At 42.7% G+C, this 24,290-nt stretch overlaps 1 protein-coding gene across 1 annotated transcript in view; it reads right to left on the reverse strand.

The window, feature by feature from the left end:
• Nucleotides 1-24,290, reverse strand: part of si:dkey-215k6.1 (transmembrane protein 132C) — a 442,562-nt gene that overhangs the window by 99,234 nt on the left and 319,038 nt on the right. The window contains exon 4 of the mRNA XM_036979350.1: nt 13,779-13,962. Within this exon, the coding sequence (XP_036835245.1) occupies nt 13,779-13,962 (184 nt within the window). The remainder of the gene's footprint in view (nt 1-13,778; nt 13,963-24,290) is intronic.

Below are 24,290 nucleotides of genomic sequence, written 5' to 3' on the forward strand. Positions count from 1 at the left end.
TGAGACAAGGATATCCCTACCGGCCAAACGCTCCATAACCCGGACGATGCTAGGCCAATTGTGCGTCGCCCCACAGACCTCCCGGTCGGTTATGACAGGGCCTGGGCGCAAACCTAGAGTCTCTGGTGGCACAGCTGGCGCTGCAGTACAGCGCCCTTAACCACTGTGCCACCCGGGAGGCCAGTTTACATGTTTTATTAGGCCTTGAATGGGAAGAGACTGTCACTGGCAACCATGGTTACAGACCCAACAACATCACATAGTATCTCCTCCTCATGTAAAAAAGCACATGAGCTAATTATAACACACAAAGTAAGCAAAACAGTGAAATGCATCATTCCAACATGGCCTAAAATGATGAATAAGATACTAATGAGATAGACATATATAAGCAATAATACAATTCAGAAGTACAAACTATGGCATAAGGGAACGATGAGCGAATGAGGCAAGCCGTGATTTCTATTAAGACATTAATGAGCGGACAATATGTCTATTTGTTGAGCACTTTTGAAAGGGACAGCGAGCGATTTTTCAGAACATGGGCTTTTCTTACAGTATTCTCCCTGCACACCAAGTTAGAACTGTAGGATAAATAACGGGGGCATAACCTACCCGTCAAAAGTTTTAGAACACCTACTCATTCAAGGATTTTTCTTTATTTTATTTTTTACTATTGTCTACATTGTAGAATAATAATGAAGACATCAAAACTATGAAATAACACATACGGAATCATGTAGTAACCAAAAAAGCATTAAACAAATCTAAATATATTTTATATTTGAGATTCTTCAAAGTAGCTACCCTTGTCTTGAGGAGAGCTTTGTCGCACCTGACCACACGACTGGGCAGTAGTCCAGGTCTGACACAAGTAGGGCCTGTAGGACCTGCCTAGTTGAAAGTGCTGTTAAGAAGGAAGAGCAACGCTTTATTACGGACAGACTTCTCCCCATCTTAGCTCTAGTGTTGCATCAATATGTTTTGACAATGACAGTTCACAATCCAGTGTTACTCCAAGCAGCTTAGTCACCTCAACGTGCTCAATTTCCACATTATTCATTGCAAGATTTATTTTAGGTTTCGGGTTTAGTGAATGATTTATCCCAAATACAATGCTTTTAGTTTTTTTAAAAATATTTAGGACTAACTGATTTCTTGCTACCCAATCTGAAACTGACTGCAGCTCTTTGTTAATTAAGTGTTGTAGTGATTTCACTCGCTTTAGTACCTGATGTGTATAGTGTTGAGTCATCCTCATACATATCCACACAGGCTTGACTCAGAGCCAGTGGCAGGTCATTAGTAAACATTGAAAAAAGTAAGGGGTCTAGACAGCTGCCCTGGGGAACGCCTGATTCTACCTGGATTATGTTGGAGAGGCTATCATTAAAGAACACCCTCTGTGTTCTGTTAGACAGGTAACTCTCGATCCGCAATATAGCAGGGGGTGTAAAGCCATAACACATCATGTTTTTCCAGCAGCATACTCTAATAGATGTCAAAAGCCGCACTGAAGTCTAACAAAACAGCTCCAACAAACTTTTTATTATCAATTTCTCTCAGCCAATCCTCCATGCATGTTGAATGCCTTTCCCTATAAAGCTTGCTAAAAAAGTCTGTTGTTAATTTATTTACTGTAAAATATAATTTTATCTGTTCAAACACAATCTTTTACAAAGGTTTACTAAGGGTTAGTAACAGGCTGATTGATCGGATATTTGAGCCCGTAAAGGCTTTCACTGGCTGCCCTTCCACCACAGAAAGCACAGAGCTCAAACACCTGCATTTTGGAGCTGCCCAAGAAACACACCATGTTCGTATGCTGCTTTATTAACTCAATAATATATATTTTTTATATATTATATGTTTGCAAACTGATATCTAATATGAATGATTGCCAAAATAACCTCCAAAATCAGTAGAATATATACAGTTGAAGTCGGAGGTTTACATACACTTAGGTTGGAGTCATTAAAACTCATTTTTCATTTTTCAACCACTCCACAAATTACTTGTTAACAAACTATAGTTTTGGAAAGTCGGTTAGGACATCTACTTTGTGCATAACACAAGCAATTAGTCCAATAATTGTTTACAGACAGATTATTTCACTTACAACTCACTGTATCACGATTCCAGTGGGTCAGAAGTTTACATACACTAAGTTGACTGTGCCTTTAAACAGCTTGGAAAATTACTGAAAATGATGTAATGGCTTTAGAAGCTTCTGATAGGCTAATTGACATAATTTGAGTCAATTGGAGGTGTACCTGTGGATGTATTTCAAGGCCTACCTTCAAACTCAGTGCCTTTTTGCTTGACATCATGGGAAAATCAAAAGAAATCAGCCAAGACCTCAGAAAACAATTGTAGACCTCCACAAGTCTGGTTCATCCTTGGGAGCAATTTCCAAATGCCTGAAGTTTCCACATTCATCTGTACAAACAATAGTGTGCAAGCATAAACACCATGGGACCACGCAGCCGTCATACCGCTCTGGAAGGAGACGCGTTCTGTCTCCTAGAGATGAACGTACTTTGGTGCAAAAAGTGCAAATCAATCCCAGAACAACAGCAAAGGACCTTGTGAAGTAGCTGAAGGAAACAGGTACAAAAGTATCTATATCCACAGTAAAAATGAGTCCTATATCGACATAACCTGAAAGGCCGCTCAGCAAGGAAGAAGCCACTGCTCCAAAACCGCCATAAAAAAGCCAGACTATGGTTTGCAACTGCACATGGGGACAAAGATCGTACTTTTTTGAGAAATAGAGCTGTTTGGCCATAATGACCACCGTTATGTTTGGATAAAAAAGGAGGAGGCTTGCAAACCGAAGAACACCATCCCAACAGTGAAGCACGTGGTGGCAGCATCATGTTGTGGGGGTGCTTTGCTGCAGGAGGGACTGGTGCACTTCACAAAATAGATGGCATCATGAGATAGGAAAATGATGTGGATATATTGAAGCAACATCTCAAGACATTAGTCAGGAAGTTAAAGCTTGGTTGCAAATGGGTCTTCCAAATGGACAATGACCCCAAGAATACTTCCAAAGTTCTGGAAAAATGGCTTAAGGACAACAAAGTCAAGGTATTGGAATGGCCATCACAACGCCCTGACCTCAATCCTATTGAACATTTGTGGGAAGAACTGAAAAAGTGTGTGTGAGCAAGGAGGCCTACAAACCTGACTCAGTTACACCAGCTCTGTCAGGAGGAATGGGCCAAAATTCACCCAACTTATTGTGGGAAGCTTGTTTAAGGCTACCCGAAATGTTTGACCCAAGTTAAACATTTTAAAGGCAATGCTACCAAATACGAATTGAGTGTATGTGAACTTCTGACCCACTGGGAATGTGACGAAAGAAATAAAAGCTGAAATAAATCATTCTCTCTACTATTATTCTGACATTTCACATTCTTAAAATAAAGTGGTGATCCTAACTGACCTAAGACAGGGAATCTTTACTCTGATTAAATGTCAGGAATTGTGAAAAATTGAGTTTAAATGTATTTGGCTAATCATTTTAGCAGCTGAGTGGGTTGTGTCTGAGTGGGTAGAGACCTGTGGATGTACATAGAGTCAGAATGGATAGTCTGTGGGAGAGGGAGCAATAGTCATTATGCATCGGTTGTTGATACTCTTTCCTTGGTGATGGAAACACTAATATCACTAGTGCTTAAAAGCCATGAGGGACACCAGTGCTGCTATGGAAAAACAAAACATAACTTTATTTTTACAGGTGAGAAAAATGGGATTCTTACCAAATGGGAGTGTCTGCTCCTATCCTAATGTGTCTGAGTGTAAGTTTGAGATTTAATGACCTATCGGAAGCAATTAAGGTCTCGCTTTCTCTGAAAACACTGTGAGAGATGCACAATTTGGTGTTTCAGGAGTGACTTAATAACTGGAGGGAAATTACTTATTCTCGTCATCCCCTCGAAGAAAACAATATGCAGTTATTTAGCCAAGCTCTTCAAATTGGGTAGGGAAGACAGAAAAAAACACACACACACTGAAAATGGAAAACAGTCAATCTGTAATTAAGTCAGAGTCACTTTTCAATTGCAACTTATTTCCTCACACAGATTCCCCCCCCCCCCCCCCCCCCCCCTCCTCAGATGTATTTAGCCCATTGGGTACTGCTGCAACTCATTGGCATCTTCAAGGAACAAAGATAAACAAGTGTTCCAATTAAGAATGAATTTTGTGTCGGGGACTTGGAGTGCATGCCTTGTCTGCTGGGATTTAACACACAGACAGACACAGATAGAGAGATAGACACTAAGACAGAGAGAGAGAGAGCGAGAGAGAGAGAAAGATCGAGCGAGAGAGAGAGAGCGTGAGAGAGAACGAGAGAGAGTGTGAGAAATAATTAAACTGTATAAAAACACAGCTGTATCTATCTGAGGGATGGGAAGGAGAAACAATGAACAAGGGAGGAGGGAAAAAAGAGAAAAGAGCTTCTGAGGGAGAGGGAGAGAAAGAGAGACAGGGAGAGAGAGAGAGAGAGAAAGACAGAGAGAGAGAGACAGAGAGAGAGAGCGAGACAGAGAGAGAGCGAGACAGAGAGAGAGAGACAGAGAGAGAGCGAGAGAGAGAGAGAGAGAGAGAGAGAGAAAGAGACAGAGAGAGAGAAACACAGTGCAGTGAGGGGTGAAAAAGCCCCATAACAAGCCCAACACAGCCCAGTAATGATCGTACTTTGAAGATAAAGGAAGCGCATTACTGATCCAATTTATTGTGGTCTTTCAAGCCAAAAATCCCAAAAAAGCAGCAAAATAATCTGCTTTTAGGAGCCTCCTTTTGTCTATAAAAAAGCCTTCACTGTGCAAGACAAATTGCACCTAATAATCCATATTTTCAAAAGAGTTTTTCACTGTGTAGCAAAGCATCACGATGACCAAAAGCATGACATGGAGGAGGACTGAAATAATGTCACATCATTTTCACCATTACGGAATAACAAAGGGACGATATACTGCAAAGTGATGATTCACAGACAGACAGACATGTGGGCGAATCCAATCTGGATCTTTCCCTCCAAACAACCCAAAAGTCGTGAGTTTGTTTCCCCACACAGGCCACTATCTGACCTGACCATGTGATGACTCAGAGGCAGACAGAGCACATGTCCTGATTATCCACCTTTCATTTGGTGACCTCTCCTTATACAGCAATTGGCTGGCTTTCATCTTGTGACCTCTCACACTGACCCCTCTCTGAGACCTGACAGCCTGTAAACTGAGCCTCCTCTAGCACTTTGAAATCCATCAGGACAGACCATAGAATTACCTGCTTGCCTGCTAGCGCTAGAGGCTATGGGAGGGAGAGATGGTGAACACATGCACAAAAGGGTGAATGGATGAGGTAGGCTGGACTGTATATGACAGGGGTGTCAAAGTAAATTCCTGGAGGGCCGTGTTTCTACTGGCTATAGTTATTTCCTGTCAATTCGTGTTCAATGAAGACCTAGACAACCAGGTGAGAGGAGTTCCTAACTAAAACAACGCCAGATTCAAAACTTTTAATTTTCAATTATTATACAAAATTCTTGCAACCCTGTCAGCTCAGGTATTCGGATCAAGAAACCTTCCAGTTACTGGCCCAACGCTCTAGCCACTAGGCTACCTCCCGCCATTCAGCTCCACTGAAGGGTGGGACTAATAACAACAAGATAACTAATGTAAAATATACTAGGTCTGTAAAATGTATCTAGGTTCAGAACTTTGTAAAACAGCAGTTAAAAAATATCTGGGAAATATGGGAAATATGGGAAATATGGGAAATATGGGAAATAGAACTGGATGGTGTTCAAAAATAGATATATAACTATTGTAAAATATACTGTGTCCGTAAAATTATAAGGTATGTATTAGTTGGAAGTAGAAGTGTTGTTGTTCATTACTCCAATTAGGTGAATGATGGTACGGTTAGTGGAAAATAATGAAGGGAAATATATGTTTGGACACACCTACTCCATTCAAGGTTTTTTCTTTATTTTTACTATTTTCTACATTGTAGAATAAAAGTGAAGAATTCAAACTATGAAATAGCACATATGGAATCATGTAGTAACAAAAAAAGTTTTTAAACAAATCAAAATATATTTTACATTTTAGATTCTTCAAAGCAGCCACCCTTTCCTTTGAAATGCTTGTCAATTCGAGTGGGTCTAGGGTTTCCGGGATGATGGTGTTGATGTAGCCATGACCAGCCTTTCAAAGCACTTCATGGCAACCGACATGAGTGCTACGGACGATAATCATTTAGGCAGTTTACCTTCACTTTCTTGGGCACAGGAACTATGGTGGACTGCTTGAAACATGTAGGTATTACAGAATCACTCAGGGAGAGGATGAAATTGTTAGTGTCAGTCAGGCCAATCACATCAAGATTATGATCAGTGATTAGTTCATTGACTATAATTGCCTTTGAAGTAAGGGATCTAACATTAAGTAGCCCTATTTTGAGATGTGAGGTATCATGATCTCTTTCAATAATGACAGGAATGGAGGTGGTCTTTATCCTAGTGAGATTGCTAAGGCGAACACCGCCATGTTTAGTTTTGCCCAACCTAGGTCGAGGCACAGACACGGTCTCAATGGTGATAGCTGAGCTGACTACACTGACTGTGCTAGTGGCAGACTCCACTATGCTGGCAGGCTGGCTAACAGCCTGCTGCCTGGCCTGCACCCTATTTCATTGTGGAGCTAGAGGAGTTAGAGCCCTGTCTATGTTGGTAGATAAAATGAGAGCACCCCTCCAGCTAGGATGGAGTCCGTCACTCCTCAGCAGGTCAGGCTTGGTCCTGTTTGTGGGCGAGTCCCAGAAAGAGGGCCAATTATCTACAAATTCTATCTTTTGGGAGGGGCAGAAAACAGTTTTCAACCAGCGATTGAGTTGTGAGACTCTGCTGTAGAGCTCATCACTCCCCCTAACTGGGAGGGGGCCAGAGACAATTACTCGATGCCGACACATCTTTCTAGCTGATTTACACGCAGAAGCTATGTTGCGCTTGGTGATCTCTGACTGTTTCATCCTAACATCGTTGGTGCCGACGTGGATAACAATATCTCTATACTCTCTACACTCGCCAGTTTTAGCTTTAGCCAGCACCATCTTCAGATTAGCCTTAACGTCGGTAGCCCTGCCCCCCGGTAAACAGTGTATGATCGCTGGATGATTCTCAAGTCTAATACTGCGGGTAATGGAGTCGCCAATGACTAGAGTTTTCAATTTGTCAGAGCTAATGGTGGGAAGCTTCGGCGTCTCAGACCCCGTAACGGGAGGAGTAGAGACCAGAGAAGACTCGGCCTCTGACTCCGACCCGCTGCTTAATGGGGAAAACCGGTTGAAAGTTTCTGTCGGCTGAATGAGCGACACCGGTTGAGCGTTCCTACAGCATTTCCTTCCAGAAACCGTGAGAAAGTTGTCCGGCTGCGGGGACTGTGCCAGGGGATTTATACTACTATCTGTACTTACTGGTGGCACAGACGCTGTTTCATCCTTTCCTACACTGAAATTACCCTTGCCTAGCGATTGCGTCTGAAGCTGGGCTTGTAGCACAGCTATCCTCGCCGTAAGGCGAGTACAGCGACTACAATTAGAAGGCATCATGTTAATGTTACTACTTAGCTTCGGCTGTTGGAGGTCCTGACGAATCGTGTCCAGATAAAGCGTCCGGAGTGAAAAAGTTGAGTAGTCAGCCACCAATTGTGCAAGTTCTCCCACTTAAAAAGATGAGAGAGGCCTGTAATTTTCATCATAGGTACACTTCAACTATGACAGACAAAATGAGAAAGAAAAATCCAGAAAATCACATTGTAGCTCTCTGCAGGTCATTCACTAGGTCCCCCCGTGTGGTTCCGGGATTTTTGCTCACCGTTCTTGTGATCATTTTGACCCCACGGAGTCCTAGATCGAGAGAGATTATCAGTGGGCTTGTATGTCTTCCATTTCCTAATAATTGCTCCCACAGTTGATTTCTTCAAACCAAGCTGCTTACCTATTGCAGATTCAGTCTTCCCAGCCTGGTGCAGGTCTACAATTTTGTTTCTGGTGTCCTTTGACAGCTCTTTGGTCTTGGCCATAGTGTCTTTTATACTGATAACAAGTTCAAACAGGTGCCATTCATACAGGTAACGAGTGGAGGACAGAGGAGCCTCTTAAAGAAGAAGTTACAGGTCTGTCGAGCCAGAAATCTTGCTTGTTTGTAGGTGACCAAATACTTATTTTCCACCATAATTTGCAAGTAAATTCATTAAAAATCCTACAATGTGATTTTCTGGATTTTTTCCCCTAATTTTGTCTGTCATAGTTTAAGTGTACCTATGATGAAAATTACAGGCCTCTCTCATCTTTTTAAGTGGGAGAACTTGCACAATTGGTGGCTGACTAAATACTTTTTTTGCCCCACTGTATCAACGGAATTAATCGAACAAAAGGACCATTTGTGATGTTTATGGGACATATTGGAGTGCCAACAAAAGAAGCTCGTCAAAGGTAAGGCATGGTTTATATTTTATTTCTGTGTTTTGTGCTGCAGGGTTGAAATATGCTTTTATCTCTTTGTTTACGGAGGTGCTATCCTCAGATAATAGCATCATTTGCTTTCGCCGAAAAGCCTTTTGGAAATCTGACATGTTGGCTGGATTCACAACAAGTGTAGCTTTAATTTGCTATCTTGCATGTGTGATTTCTTGAAAGTTTGATTTGTATAGTAATTTATTTGAATTTGGCGCTCTGCGTGTTCTCTGGCTTTTGGTCAGGTGGGACGCTAGCATCCCACATATCCCAGAGAGGTTAAATAAAGGTGAAATAAAAATGTTAAATTAAATCTGTGCCTCAACACAATCCTGTCTCTGAGCTCTACGGACAATTCCTTCGACCTCATGGCTTGGTTTTTGCTCTGATATAAACTGTCAACTGTGGGACCTTATATAGACAGGTGTGTGCCTTTCCAAATCATGTCCTATCAATTGAATGTACCACAGGTGGACTCCAATCAAGTTATAGAAACATCTCAAGGATGATCAATAGAAACAGGATGCACCTGTGCTCAATTTCGAGTCTCATAACAAGGGGTCTGAATACTTATGTAAATACGGTATTTCTGTTTTTATGTATGCACTGTATATACAGTATCATTCAAACATTTGGGGTCACCTAGAAATGTCCTTGTTTTTGAAAGAAAAGTACATTTTTTTGACCATTAAAATAACATAAATTGATCAGAAATACAGTGTAGACTGTCACGGTCGTCCTCCTCTTCATCTGAAGAGGAGAGGCGAGATGGATCGGAGGACCAAAATGCGGCGTGGTATGTGTTCATCATTTATTTTAATACAGAAAACACTGAACACTGAAACCCTATACAAAACAATAAACTAAATAACAACCGTGAAGCTAATGCAAACTGCGCTGAAACAAGCAATCAACATAGACAATCACCCACAAACAAACAGTGCAACCCAGGCTACCTAAGTATGATTCTCAATCAGAGACAACTAATGACACCTGCCTCTGATTGAGAACTATACTAGGCCGAAACATAGAAATCCCCAAATCATAGAAAATCAAACAGACTGCCCACCCAACTCACGCCCTGACCATACTAAATAAATACAAAACAAAGGAAATAAAGGTCAGAACGTGACAGTAGACATTGTTAATGTTGTAAATGACTATTGTAGCTGGAAACGGCTCATTTTTATGGAATATCTACATAGCCGTACAGAGGCCCATTATCAGCAACCATCGCTCCTGTGTTCCAATGGCACATTGTGTTAGCTAATCCAAGTTTATAATTTTAAAAGGCTAATTGATCATTAGAAACTAATTTTGCAAATATGTTAGCACAGCTGAAAACTGTTGTGCTCATTAAAGAAGCAATAAAACTGTCCTTCTTTAGACTAGTTGAGTATCTGGAGCATCAGCATTTGTGGGTTCGATTACAGGCTCAAAATGGCCAGAAACAAATAACTTTCTTCTGTAACTCATCAGTCTATTCTTGTTCTGAGAAATGAAGGCAATTCCATGAGAGAAATTGCCAAGAAACAAAATATCTCGTACAACGCTGTGTACAGTCATGGCCAAATGTTTTGAGAATGACACAAATATTAATTTTCACAAAGTCTGCTGCCTCAGTTTGTATGATGGCAATTTGCATATACACCAGAATGTTATGAAGAGTGATCCAGATTAATTGCAATTAATTGCAAAGTCCCTATTTACCATGCAAATGAACCTAATCCCCAAAAAACATTTCCACTGCATTTCAGCTCTGCCACAAAAGGACCAACTGGCATCAAGTCAGTGATTCTCTCGTTAACACAGGTGTGAGTGTTGACTAAGATAAGGCTGGAGATCACTCTGTCATGCTGATTGAGTTCGAATAACATACTGGAAGCTTCAAAAGGAGGGTGGCGCTTGGAATCATTGTTCTTCCTCTATCAACCATGGTTACCTGCAAGGAAACACGTGCTGTCATCATTGCTTTGCACAAAAAGGGCTTCACAGGCAAGGATGTTGCTGCCAGTAAGATTGCACCTAAATCAACCATTTATCAGATCATCAAGAACTTCAAGGAGAGTGGTTCAATTGTTGAGAAGAAGGCTTCAGGATGCCCAAGAAAGTCCAGCAAGCGCCAGGACCGTCTCCTAAAGTTGATTCAGCTGCGGGATCAGGGCACTACCAGTACAGAGCTTGCTCAGGAATGGCAGCAGGCAGGTGTGAGTGCATCTGCACGCACAGTGAGGCGAATACTTTTGGAGGATGGCCTGGTGTCAAGAAGGGCAGCAAATAAGCTATTTCTCTCCAGGAAAAGCATCAGGGACAGACTGATATTCTGCAAAAGGTACAGGGATTGGACTGCTGAGGACTGGGGTAAAGTCATTTTCTCTGATGAATCCCCTTTCCGATTGTTTGGGGCATCCGGAAAAAAGCTTGCCCGGAGAAGACAAGGTGAGCGCTACCATCAGTCCTGTGTTATTCCAACATTAAAGCATCCTGAGACCATTCATGTGTGAGGTTGCTTCTCAGCCAAGGGACTGGGCTCACTCACAATTTTGCATAAGAATACAGCCATGAATAAAGAATGGTACCAACACATCCTCCGAGAGCAACTTCTCCCAACCATCCAGTAACAGTTTGGTGACGGACAATGCCTTTTCCAGCATGATGGAGCACCTTGCCATAAGGCAAAAGTGATAACTCAGTGGCTCAGGGAACAAAACATCAATATTTTGGGTCCATGGCCAGGAAACTCACCAGACCTTAATCCCATTGAGAACTTGTGGTCAATCCTCAAGAGGCGGGTGGACAAACAAAAACCCATTCTGACAAACTCCAAGCATTGATTATGCAAGAATGGGCTGCCATCAGTCAGGATGTGGCAAAGAAGTTAATTGACAGCATGCCAGCGCGGATTACAGAAGTCTTGAAAACGAAGGGTCAACACTGCAAATATTGACTCTTTGCCTTTGACACTTATGAAATGCTTGTAATTATACTTCAGTATTCCATAGTAACATCTGACAAAAAATATCTAAAGACACTGAAGCAGCAAACTTTGTGAAAATTAATATTTGTGTCATTCTCAAAACTTTTGGCCACGACTGTCCGACTCCATTCACAGAACAGCGCAAACTTGCTCTAACCAGAATAGATAGAGTGGGAGGCCCCGTTGCACAACTGAGCAAGAGGACAAGTACATTAGAGTGTCTAGTTTGAGAAACAGATGCCTCACAAGTCCTCAACTGGCAGCTTCATTAAACAGTACCCACAAAACATCAGTCTCAAAGTTAACAGTGAAGATGCTGGCCTTTTAGGCAGAGTTCCTCTGTCCAGTGTCTGTGTTCTTTTCCCCATTTTAATATTTTATTTTCATTGGCCAGTCTGAGATATGGTCCCAAAGAAAAATATCAAACTAATAATAATTTTAAAACACCTCTGGTATAGAAGTATTACACCGCAGAGTCAAGGAAATGCAGTCAACAACAACAACAACAACAACAAGTGCTCAGCATATGTGGGAACTACTTCAAGACTGTTGGAAAAGCATTCCTTATGAAGCTGGTTGAGAGAAGGTCAAGCGTGTGCAAAGCTGCCATCAAGGCAAAGGGTGGATACATTGAAGAATCTCAAATCTAAAATATATTTTGATTTGTTACTATATGATTCCATATGATATCTGTTATTTCATAGTTTTGATGTCTTCACTATTATTCTACAATGTAGAAAATAGTAAAAAATTAAGAAAAACCCTTGAATGAGTAGGTGTGTCCAAAACTTTTGACTGGTGCTGTATATTTACCAAAAAATATATATTGGAAATAATGCAGACAATTACATTGATGGAATCTACAATCTATCTACAATATTAAAGTTTATCTAACTAGTTGATCCATAAAAAAAAAGCAAAATAATAAGAATTTTAAACCACCTCTGGTAAATTAGTATTACACCATACTAGGATATTGGATCTTAATCTAAACCCATACACTTCACAATATTTACAAACTATTATAATAATCCTTCAATTCATAACTTCCTGTAGAGCAGCGTTTCCCAAACCTCCACCCGAGCACTGCCAGCCGCTCCACTTACACCCAATTAAACTGGTCAACTAATAAGCAAGCCCTTGATAAGTTGAATCAGGTGTGTGAACTGGGATAGGGAAAGAATGTACATCGATCTTAACCTTAATCTAGAACTCTAACCCCCCAAAAGAAGGTGCTCTGAGACATGGGGCCCCCATAGAGAGGGATCCGTCCAGCCCAGGCAGAGGGATCCGTCCACCCCAGGGAGAGGGATCCGTCGAGCCCAGGCAGAGGGATCCGTCCAGCCCAGGCAGAGGGATCCGTCCAGCCCAGGCAGAGGGATCCGTCCAGCCCAGGCAGAGGGATCCGTCCAGCCCAGGCAGAGGGATCCGTCCAGCCCAGGCAGAGGGATCCGTCCAGCCCAGGCAGAGGGATCCGTCCACCCCAGGCAGAGGGATCCGTCCACCCCAGGCAGAGGGATCCGTCCAGCCCAGGCAGAGGGGATCCGTCCAGCCCAGGCAGAGGGATCCGTCCACCCCAGGCAGAGGGATCCGTCCAGCACAGGCAGAGGGATCCGTCCAGCCCAGGCAGAGGGATCCGTCCACCCCAGGCAGAGGGATCCGTCCACCCCAGGCAGAGGGATCCGTCCACCCCAGGCAGAGGGATCCGTCCAGCCCAGGCAGAGGGGATCCGTCCACCCCAGGCAGGGGGATTCGTCCACCCCAGGCAGAGGGATCCGTCCAGCCCAGGCAGAGGGGATCCGTCCACCCCAGGCAGGGGGATCCGTCCACCCCATGCAGAGGGATCCGTCCGCACCCCTGCACAGCAGGGGTGCTGTGCAGAGCAGGAGGGTGGTACAATGCCTGACATTTCAGAAGTTTAGAGCCTCCAGGGAAGTGGGATGGAGGACAAAGCTGCTTATTAAGTCAAAATGAAAGAACATGTCAGTTTTTTTGTTCTTCTGAGGGGGAGAAGGAGTAGGTGACAGATGGAGGGTATCTGCATGGCCCTGGGGAATCAACGAGTAGTCAATATGCATCTCTGACATTTCAAGGAGGGGGGCTTTTCTTCCCGGTCTTCAAATCATGGATGTTCATTGACTTGACTGAGGAGAGCTCTATTGCTGATTTAAAATAAAATGGCTTCCAAAGAATCCCCAGCACACACGGATGTTCTAGATCCCTGTTTAAATGACCTGTCCTGCCCCATGTTGACCTCCTAGTTCCTTTTTACCTCGGCCAGGGGTACGATGCCCTGGATGTCTCTCTGGCTGATGTAGAGGTGGGAGACGGCCTCTGCCTGTGTGCCTGTGGAGGGATACTCGATCTGCCACTGGATGGTCTGGGTAGACTGTAGGTTGATGATGTTGTCCATCTCAAACTCCACCTGCATCACCTCGTAAAAGGAGCCCTCCAACCTGTATGGAGGCATCAAGCAGAACATCAGGCAAGAGGCTCCATAAACAAAAACATAAAAGATCTCCAAAAGATGTTGCATAATGCTTCCTTTAATTAGTATTTATTTGTATATTCACTGCATCGGGATAGCATAAACAAATATGTCTGGTTGTCTACAGAATCTACGGTCTTTTATGAGACAGATGTCGATATACAACAGTCCTTTGACTTATTCCACATTGTGTTGTGTTGCAGCCCGAATTTAAAATGGAATTAAATTGAGATTGTGTGTCACTGATCTACACACATTACCACATAACGTCAAAGTGGAATGTTTAAAAGAATACAAAATGAAAAGCTGCAATGTCTTCGGTCAATAATTAGTCCACCCCTTTGTTGTGGCGAGCCTTAATAAGTTCAGGAGTAGAAATGTGCCTAACAAATCACATAATAAGTTGCATGGACTCACTCTGTGTGCAATAATAATGGTTAGCCTCTCTGTACCCCCACACATACAATTATGTGTAAGGTCCCTCAATCGAGTAGTGAATTTTTAACACAGATTCAATCACAAAGACCAGTGGGGTTTTCCAACGGCTCGCAAAGAAGAGCACCCATTGTTAGATTTGTAAAAAGGAAAAAATAAATTCAGATGCTGAATATTCCTTTGATTACATTTGGATGGTCAATCAATACCCACAGTCACTACAAAGATACAGGCATCCTTCCTAACTCAGTTGCCGGAGAGGAAGGAAACCACTCAGGGATTTCACCATGAGTCCAATTATGATTTTAAAACAGTTACAGAGTTTAATTGCTGTGATAGGAGAAAACTGAGGATGGATCTACAACATTATAGATACTCCACAATACCAACCTAAATGACAGAGTGAAAAGAAGGAAGCCTGTACAGAATAAAATATTCCAAGACATGCATCCTGTTAGCAACAAGGTACTTTTAGTGATACTGCAAAAAAATGTGGCAAAGAGATACACTTCATGAATACAAAGTGTTATATTTGGTGCAAATCCAATACAACACATCACTGAGTACCACTCTTCATATTTTCAAGCATGGTGGTTGCTGCATCATGTTATGGCTATGCTTGTCATAGGCAAGGACTATGGAGTTTAGGATGAAATTAAACAAAATAGACCTAAGCACAGGCAAAATCCTAGAGGAAAACCTGGTTCAGGCTTCTTTCCACAAGACACTAGGAGACACATTGATCTTTCAGCAGGACAATAACCTAAAACACAAGGCCAAAAATACACTGGAGTTGCTTACCAAGACAACAATGAATGTTCCTGAGTGGCCGAGAAACAGTTTTAACTTAAATCGGCTTGAAAATCTATGGCAAGACTTGAAAATGACTTTCTAGCAATGATCAACAACAAACTTGACAGAGGTTGAAGAATTTTAAAAAGACTAATGGGCAAATATTGTACAAGCCAGGTATGCAAAGCTCTTAGAGAATTACCCAGAAACACCCACAGTTGTAACTGCTGCCAAAGGTGATTCTAACATGTATTGACTCAGGGGGGTTGAATAACTTATCTAATCAAGATATATTGGGGCTTTTTTTTTGTTCATTACATTTTTATAATTGTTAAAAATGTTTCTTCCAATTTGACATTGAGTATTTTATGTAGATCGTTGACCATTTTAATCCCTCTTCGTGACACATTAAAAAATTAGGGGAAAGTCAAGGGGTGTGAAGGCAGTGTAGTTGTCTGTCTATTAACCTACTGAATGTACCTCTTAAGAAGGCGTGCTACAGGTCAGTTTGGTTGGCTTAAGCTGGCGAGTTGGATAAATGACCAGTGAGTTAGAATTCCAGTCGTCACTGTGACTGTGCCTTTTCTGCCAACTCAAGAAGTACAAATGGAATACGGTAATCACCCCGTCCTAAATGAAAACTCTCTGGGTTGGAATGAGCTGATGATCCACACCCCTCTATAAAAACGGGAGATAGTGTGATTATGAGGTACGATGAAACTACAACTGACCTTACTCTTCTCGTACTTTACAAGTAGATTCATTTACCAATATTAATATATGCCGTTGCTTTTATCCACAGAAACTTCCAGTCAGGCGTGCATCCATATCTGTATAGGAAGCCTCCAACGGGAATGAAAACCACCATGCTCTACCAGCCGAGCCACAGGAGCGCAAATAGTTTTTGATCTAGTTTGATTTAGCAGGTCGATCTAAGACGCTGTGAACGGAGCACAGCAAACTATTTGTTACGATCACGTCCCACAAAGTCGTCATGTAAATGAACGAGGATAAAAATGAATGATGGCTCACACACGAGTGTGTCAGGCTTCTGGGTGCATCTCTAATGACACCCTCCTCCCTACAGTAAACTACTTTTGAAAGGGCCCATAGTGCACTACTTTTGAAAGGGCCCATAGTGCACTACTTTTGAAAGGGCCCATAGTGCAGCCTCAAATTGATGCGAGAGCCATTTTCAATACCCAACACAGATATGATTCACGGCCCATGCACCTCCAATCCTTGACCTTTGCAATTGCCTGTGTTCTGATCTCTCACCCATCACAGCTGTTTTTTTCCAACCCTGTGTGCAGCGTTTCATTACCTCTCCCTGGAGGGCGCTGATGGATGTCAGGGCACCTGACCTCTCCTCCTTCAAATGAATTTAGCCACAAGTAAATGAATGAATGAGGGAAACAAGACACCCCTCACAAGCTGTTCTGATACAGTATATGCTAGGATGAGCTGTGGCTGGAGGAGATATAGAGACAGACATAGAGAGAGACAGAGTGAGATGGAAAGATATAGAATATCAGAGAGAGATAAATGCTGGAGAGAAAGAGAATCAGAGAGAGACAGATGTTGAGAGAGACAGAGAGAGAGAGAGAATCAGAGAGAGACAGATGTTGGAGAGACAGAGAGAGAGAGAATCAGAGAGAGACAGATGTTGGAGAGACAGAGAGAGAGAGAATCAGAGAGGTGTGGAGAAAGCAGAAGTTGTACAAGAGGGAAAAAGTCCCTCCTGAAGACATAATGTGAACTCCTGGATGAGGCACAGCCTGCTGGATGAGACACAGCCTGCTGGATGAGGCACAGCCTGCTGGATGAGGCACAGCCTGCTGGATGAGACACAGCCTGCTGGATGACACAGCCTGCTGGATGAGACACAGCCTCCTGGATGAGGCACAGCCTACTGGATGAGACACAGCCTCCTGGATGAGACACAGCCTGCTGGATTCAGCCTGTCTTTGGCACTGAGAATAGTACTGTACTGTGGGGGAGCAATACTGTACTGTGGGGGTTAAGGAAGTAAGGAATGAATACAGATGAGGGTGCGGGAGGGGGGCAGAGACATGAGAGAGAGAGAGGTCAGGGTATGTATGGCAGTGTTACGACTGGTATGAGGTGACTATGGCAACACATTGGTACAACTGGTGTGTGTATGCAGACACCACCTGTGCCTCAGCACCGGGCCTTTTGCCCTTCCACATGCCAAGTGCCTTTTGGGTGGTTGTATATATACAGTGCCTTGCGAAAGTATTCAGCCCCCTTGAACTTTGCGACCTTTTGCCACATTTCAGGCTTCAAACATAAAGATATAAAACTGTATTTTTTTGTGAAGAATCAACAACAAGTGGGACACAATCATGAAGTGGAACGACATTTATTGGATATTTCAAACTTTTTTAACAAATCAAAAACTGAACAATTGGGCGTGCAAAATTATTCAGCCCCTTTACTTTCAGTGCAGCAAACTCTCTCCAGAAGTTCAGTGAGGATCTCTGAATGATCCAATGTTGACCTAAATGACTAATGATGATAAATACAATCCACCTGTGTGTAATCAAGTCTCCGTATAAATGCACCTGCACTGTGATAGTCTCAGAGGTCCGTTAAAAGCGCAGAGAGCATCATGAAGAACAAGGAACACACCAGGCAGGTCCGAGATACTGTTGTGAAGAAGTTTAAAGCCGGATTTGGATACAAAAAGATTTTCCAAGCTTTAAACATCCCAAGGAGCACTGTGCAAGCGATAATATTGAAATGGAAGGAGTATCAGACCACTGCAAATCTACCAAGACCTGGCCGTCCCTCTAAACTTTCAGCTCATACAAGGAGAAGACTGATCAGAGATGCAGCCAAGAGGCCCATGATCACTCTGGATGAACTGCAGAGATCTACAGCTGAGGTGGGAGACTCTCTCCATAGGACAACAATCAGTCGTATATTGCACAAATCTGGCCTTTATGGAAGAGTGGCAAGAGAAAGCCATTTCTTAAAGATATCCATAAAAAGTGTTGTTTAAAGTTTGCCACAAGCCACCTGGGAGACACACCAAACATGTGGAAGAAGGTGCTCTGGTCAGATGAAACCAAAATTGAACTTTTTGGCAACAATGCAAAACGTTATGTTTGGCGTAAATGCAACACAGCTCATCACACTGAACACACCATCCCCACTGTCAAACATGGTGGTGGCAGCATCATGGTTTGGGCCTGCTTTTCTTCAGCAGGGACAGGGAAGATGGTTAAAACTGATGGGAAGATGGATGGAGCCAAATACAGGACCATTCTGGAAGAAAACCTGATGGAGTCTGCAAAAGACCTGAGACTGGGATGGAGATTTGTCTTCCAACAAGACAATGATCCAAAACATAAAGCAAAATCTACAATGGAATGGTTCAAAAATAAACATATCCAGGTGTTAGAATGGCCAAGTCAAAGTCCAGACCTGAATCCAATCGAGAATCTGTGGAAAGAACTGAAAACTGCTGTTCACAAATGCTCTCCATCCAACCTCACTGAGCTCGAGCTGTTTTGGAAGGAGGAATGGGAAAAAATGTCAGTCTCTCGATGTGCAAAACTGATAGAGACATACCCCAAGCGACTTACAGCTGTAATCGCAGCAAAAGGTGGCGCTACAAAGTATTAACTTAAGGGGGCTGAATAATTTTGCACGCCCAATTTTTCAGTTTTTGGTTTGTTAAAAAAGTTTGAAATATCCAATAAATGTCGTTCCACTTCATGATTGTGTCCCACTTGTTGTTGATTCTTCACAAAAAAATACAGTTTTATATCTTTATGTTTGAAGCCTGAAATGTGGCAAAAGGTCGCAAAGTTCAAGGGGGCCGAATACTTTCGCAAGGCACTGTACAGTACCAGTCAGAAGTTTGGACACACCTACTCATTCAAGGCTTTTTCTTTACTTTTTAGTATTTTCTACATTGTAGAATAATAGTGAAGACATCAAAACTATGAAATAACACATATGGAATCATGTAGTAACTGAAAAACAAATCAAAATATATTTTATATTTGAGATTCTTCAAAGTAGCCACCCTTTGCCTGACAGCTTTGCAAACTCTTGGCATTCTCTCAACCAGCTTCATGAATTGGTCACCTGGAATGCATTTCAATTAACAGGTGTGCCTTGTTAAAAGATAATTTATGGAATTTCTTCCCTTCTTAATGTGTTTGAGCCAATCAGTTGTGTTGTGACAAGGTAGGGGTGGTATACAGAGGATAGCCCTATTTGATAAAAGACCAAGTCCATATTATGGCAAGAACAGCTCAAATAAGCAAAGAGAAACGCCAGTCCATCATTACAATAAGATACGAAGGTCAGTCAATACGGAACATTTCAAGAACATTGAAAGTTTCTTCAAGTGCAGTCGCAAAAACCATCAAGGGATGAAACTAGCTCTCATGAGGACCGCCACAGGAAAGGAAGACCCAGAGTTACTTCTGCTGCAGAGAATAAGGTCATTAGAGTTAACTGCACCTCAGATTGCAGCCCAAATAAATGCTTCACAGAGTTCAAGTAACAGACACATATCAACATCAACTGTTCAGAGGAGACTGCGTGAATCAGATCTTCATGGTCGAAATGATGCAAAGAAACCACTACTAAAGGACACCAAGAAACACGATCAATGGACTGTTGTAAATCTGTCCTTTGGTCTGATGAGTCCAAATTTGAGATTTTTGGTTCCAATCACCATGTCTTTGGGAGGCGCAGAGTAGGTGAACAGATGATCTTCACATGTGTGGTTCCCAACATGAAGCAGTGCTGGTGCCACTATCTGTGATTTATTGAGAATTCAAGGTACTCAACCATCATGGCTACCACAGAATTCTGCAGCAATACACCATTTTATCTTTATTTAACTAAGCATGTCAGTTAAGAACACATTTTTATTTTCAATGATGGCCTAACTGCCTGTTCAGGGGCAGAACGACAGATTTATACCTTGCCAGCACAGGGATTTGAACTCACAACCTTTCGGTTACTAGCCTAACGCTCTAAGCACTAGGCTACCCTGGCACTTAGTGGGATTAACATTTGTTTTTCAACAAGACAATGACCCAAAACACACCTCCAGGCTGTGTAAGGGCTATTTGACCAAGGAGAGTGATGGAGTGCTGCATTAGATGACCTGGCCTCCACAATCATCTGACCTAAACCCTATTGAGATGGTTTGGGATGAGTTGGACCGCAGAGTGAAAGAAAAGCAGCCAACAAGTGCTCAGCATATGTGGGAACTCCTTCAAGACTGTTGGAAAATCATTCCAGGTGAAGCTGGTTGAGAGAATGCCAAGAGTGTGCAAAGCTGTCATCAAGGCAAAGCGTGGCTACTTTAAAGAATCTAAAATGTGATTTTGTTTAAGACTTTTTTGGTTACTACATGATTCTATGTGTTATTTCATAGTTTTGATGTCTTCACAAGTATTCTACAATGCATAAAATAGTAAAAATAAAGAAAAACCTTTGATCGAGTAAGTGTGTCCAAACCTTTGACTGGTACTCTATATATATATATATATATATTATACCATTTTTGTCATTGTTGTTCTGAACACACTGCCCCCAAGAACACACACCCCCACATGCCCTGTACAGAGATTGCGAGCGCCCGGTATCCATGCAAGGCTTCAGATTCGGTCACCGATTGAGTGTGCGTAGCTAGCTACCTAGTACTGCCACATTAGCATAACATTTGATTAACACTTGATAACACCTGATCAACATCAATATTCGGTCTGGTTGGTTAATACACACAGCAGAGAGGAGCAGCTGCATCAACGACCCTCACTCCGACCCAACTCCATCCCTTCCTCAGTCAGCAGCAGAAACACAGGTAGTCTACAGTCTAACTAACCAACATATATATAAAAAAAATATCCAGACAAGCCACCAGCCAGACATATATCTTCAGTTAGAAGATGATGAATATTACATTATGAAGTTATTTTGTAAGAGCATTGAAGATAAAATCACAATCAGTTGATAGCACACCCTCTTTTCCCATGTCAATCATGTGTTTAGGAGGTAACTAGCTTTCCTTACAGTTTGTGATGAGTGAGAAATAAGGAGGCCTATGCTAAAAAAACAGAGGCAGTTGCTATGTTATGAAAGTTAAGATATAAATTATGAAAGTCTGGGTTTTTTTCGGGGGGGGGGGGGGGTCTATGCACGTTCCTGTGTGTGTGCGTGTGCGTGTGCGTGTGTGTGTGTGTGTGTGTGTGTGTGTGTGTTTGTGTGTGTAGCATGGTTTCATACTAGGCCTCAGTAGGATGGGATTAGTGGGATGATCATTCATTGAGCCACGACTCAAACGGCTGTTAGAGCGTAACCGTTCTCTTTCAACGGGCCGTGCGAGGGTGGAAACCAATTTAGTGTGTGCGTGTGTAAGTCTGTATGTATGAGAGCGAGAGCGAGAGAGGACGTGTAGTGGAGGGAGAGTAGCATATAATACTGTATATCAGGGATCATCAACTAGATTCAGCCGCAGGCCGATTTTTTTTCTTGAGCGGATGGTCAGGGGACTGGAACATGATTACAAATCATTTGTGAACAGCAAATTTATCGCAAGAAGCCCAAACGGATATAAAAATAATAATTTCAAACCTTGCGTACATTGGTATGGATCACATACTGTACTGTATGTCTCTCTATTATGCGTGGGAATACTTTGGAACACATTTCCTGAATGAAAATCACTTGGAGCTGATTGGCTGGTGTTTTTACGGTCTTATATGTCCAACAATAAAATTATTTCAAAAAGTATTATATTAATATTTAAAAAAAAACATTTTGCTCAGAAATCTTGGGAGGCCAAATAAAATGAACCGCGGCCCAAATTTGGCCCGGAGACCGCCAGTTGAGGATCCCTGCTTTATGGTGTAAGAAGATTAGTTAACCAGTGGCAGATTTAAAGAGGAGAAAAGAAGACAGGAAAAAAGTGATTTAGTAAAGGCTGGATAATACTTTGGCTGATTGGAGCAGTTGCTGAGACGTGAAACCCAGAGTGGAGTGGTGATTCATGGGATTTAAGTCGAGGAATGGAGTGAGGTATCAAGTAACACTAAGGCACAAGGCTCCATTCTCCTGACACTTAGAGGGCCAGTGCACTAAACTCTTTACCCATGAGGCCGTAGGGTTGGAGACAGGGGTATAGAGGGTGCAGGTGGTATAGATCCATCCCTTCAGTAGCAACTCAGTCATCGTCTCCGGGGTAGAGGTGCTAGCCACCACACTAAGCCATGCTAACCCTGCCGCCCCCCTGTTGCCGGGCCCTGAACCCTTCCTGCTATACCGAGTCTTCGTGGGGAGATAAATTCAGTTTGACGAGCCACCCTTCACCTTTCTCCAAATGGCTATATAAAGGTTGAGGAGTCAAGCCTCCGTCCGGCTGTACTGTCGATACGAGGTGATAGGATCAAGGTGATGTAGAGTATGGAGGAAAAAAGGAAGGCAAGTTGTCTATGTTGCTAATAAATACACACACACACACACACACACACACACACACACACACACACACACACACACACACACACACACACACACACACACATTAACTTAACCGGATGAGTATTGTTTGCACGTACAAACACATACACACTATGCCTGCGGTGCCATTCAATAGTCCTCTCACCTTTCTTTACACTGAGCATGAGCGTGTGGCCGGTGTGTCATCGCGTCAGTGCAGGGCGACTAATATTACGGCACCATTCAGGTGTGTCTCCTAGTCCTCAGTAATAATCATTTGTCACGAGTGCTTAAAGCATCCACTCCAGTGTGGGTGGTGGAGGAAGTGGACTGGGGAAGGAGGAGAGGAGGAGGAGGGAGGAGAGGAGAAGGAGGAGAAGAAGAGGAGAGGAGGAGGAGGTGGATGGGGGAAGGAGGTGAGGAAGAGGAGAGAGGAGAGGAGAAGGAGGTGAGGAAGAGGAGAGGAGGAGGAGGTGGATGGGGAAGGAGGTGAGGAAGAGGAGGGAGGAGAGGAGAAGGAGGAGAGGAAGAGGAGAGGAGGAGGAGGTGGATGGGGGAAGGAGGTGAGGAGGAAGGGGTACTGCTTCTCCTTTGCAGTTGAATTAATTAGACATCATTGATTTCTGCCATTCTGCACCTCTGAGAGGAGACTGGAGTATTTATTTTATGTCAGAAGGCATAAAATGGGCAGACGAGACCTCAGAGCCATTTATCACATGGGCTTGTTGTTTAACCTTTGGAGAGAAAGTCATATTTCAAAGTTGGAACCTAAAAATCAGCAGCACACATACACACAAAATAGAAAGGGATGGCAAGGTGTAATCACTGGGCCTTAAAAAGCAATGCGTCACTCCTGACAGGTTCATTCAGGTATAGGCCGATTCGTCCGATGTGACAAGCACTTCTTCAGGAAGTTTGTCCAAGTTGTCCTCCAAGATGGAACAAAGGCATTTATTTGTATTTCTTTCTTTCTGCATGTCCGAATACCCGTACTAGCATTCTAAATAGTAGGCTGATTGGGTATGCAAAAATATAGTAGGCCTAAACACCAGGATGCCATACAGATTCAGGCTTTTCCTCTAGTAGAATTCGTTGCACGCTAACGAGGAAGATTAAATCGTCTTTCCAGTCGCAGGTGTGTTTGACAACAGCTGATAATCAAGATAATGTGACTCACTGTACCGTAATCAAGATCATGTGATTTTGCATTAGGGGCGGCAGGTAGCCAAGTGGTTAGAGTGTTGGGCCAGTAACCGAAAAGTTGCTAGATCGAATCCCTGAGCTGACAAGGTAAAAATCTGTCATTTTGCCCCTGAACAAGGCAGTTAACCCACTGTTCCCCCGGTAGGCCGTCATTGTAAAATAAGAATTTGTTCTTAACTGACTTGTCTAGTTACATAAAGTTTGAAAATAAATGCAAAAATGTGGTTATGCATTCTCAGTAGGGATGGGCCTAGCACTGTATGTTGGTTGACGTTTGTTTCTTACTGCATTAGTTTTTACTGTGGCGCAGTTCTAAATAGGACGTGGTTTGATTAGTACACAGCATGTTGTCAATAGTAGGCAAGACAGACTACC

The sequence above is a fragment of the Oncorhynchus mykiss genome, chromosome 6 (genome assembly GCF_013265735.2).
Source record: "Oncorhynchus mykiss isolate Arlee chromosome 6, USDA_OmykA_1.1, whole genome shotgun sequence".
In the NCBI taxonomy this organism is placed as follows: domain Eukaryota; kingdom Metazoa; phylum Chordata; class Actinopteri; order Salmoniformes; family Salmonidae; genus Oncorhynchus; species Oncorhynchus mykiss.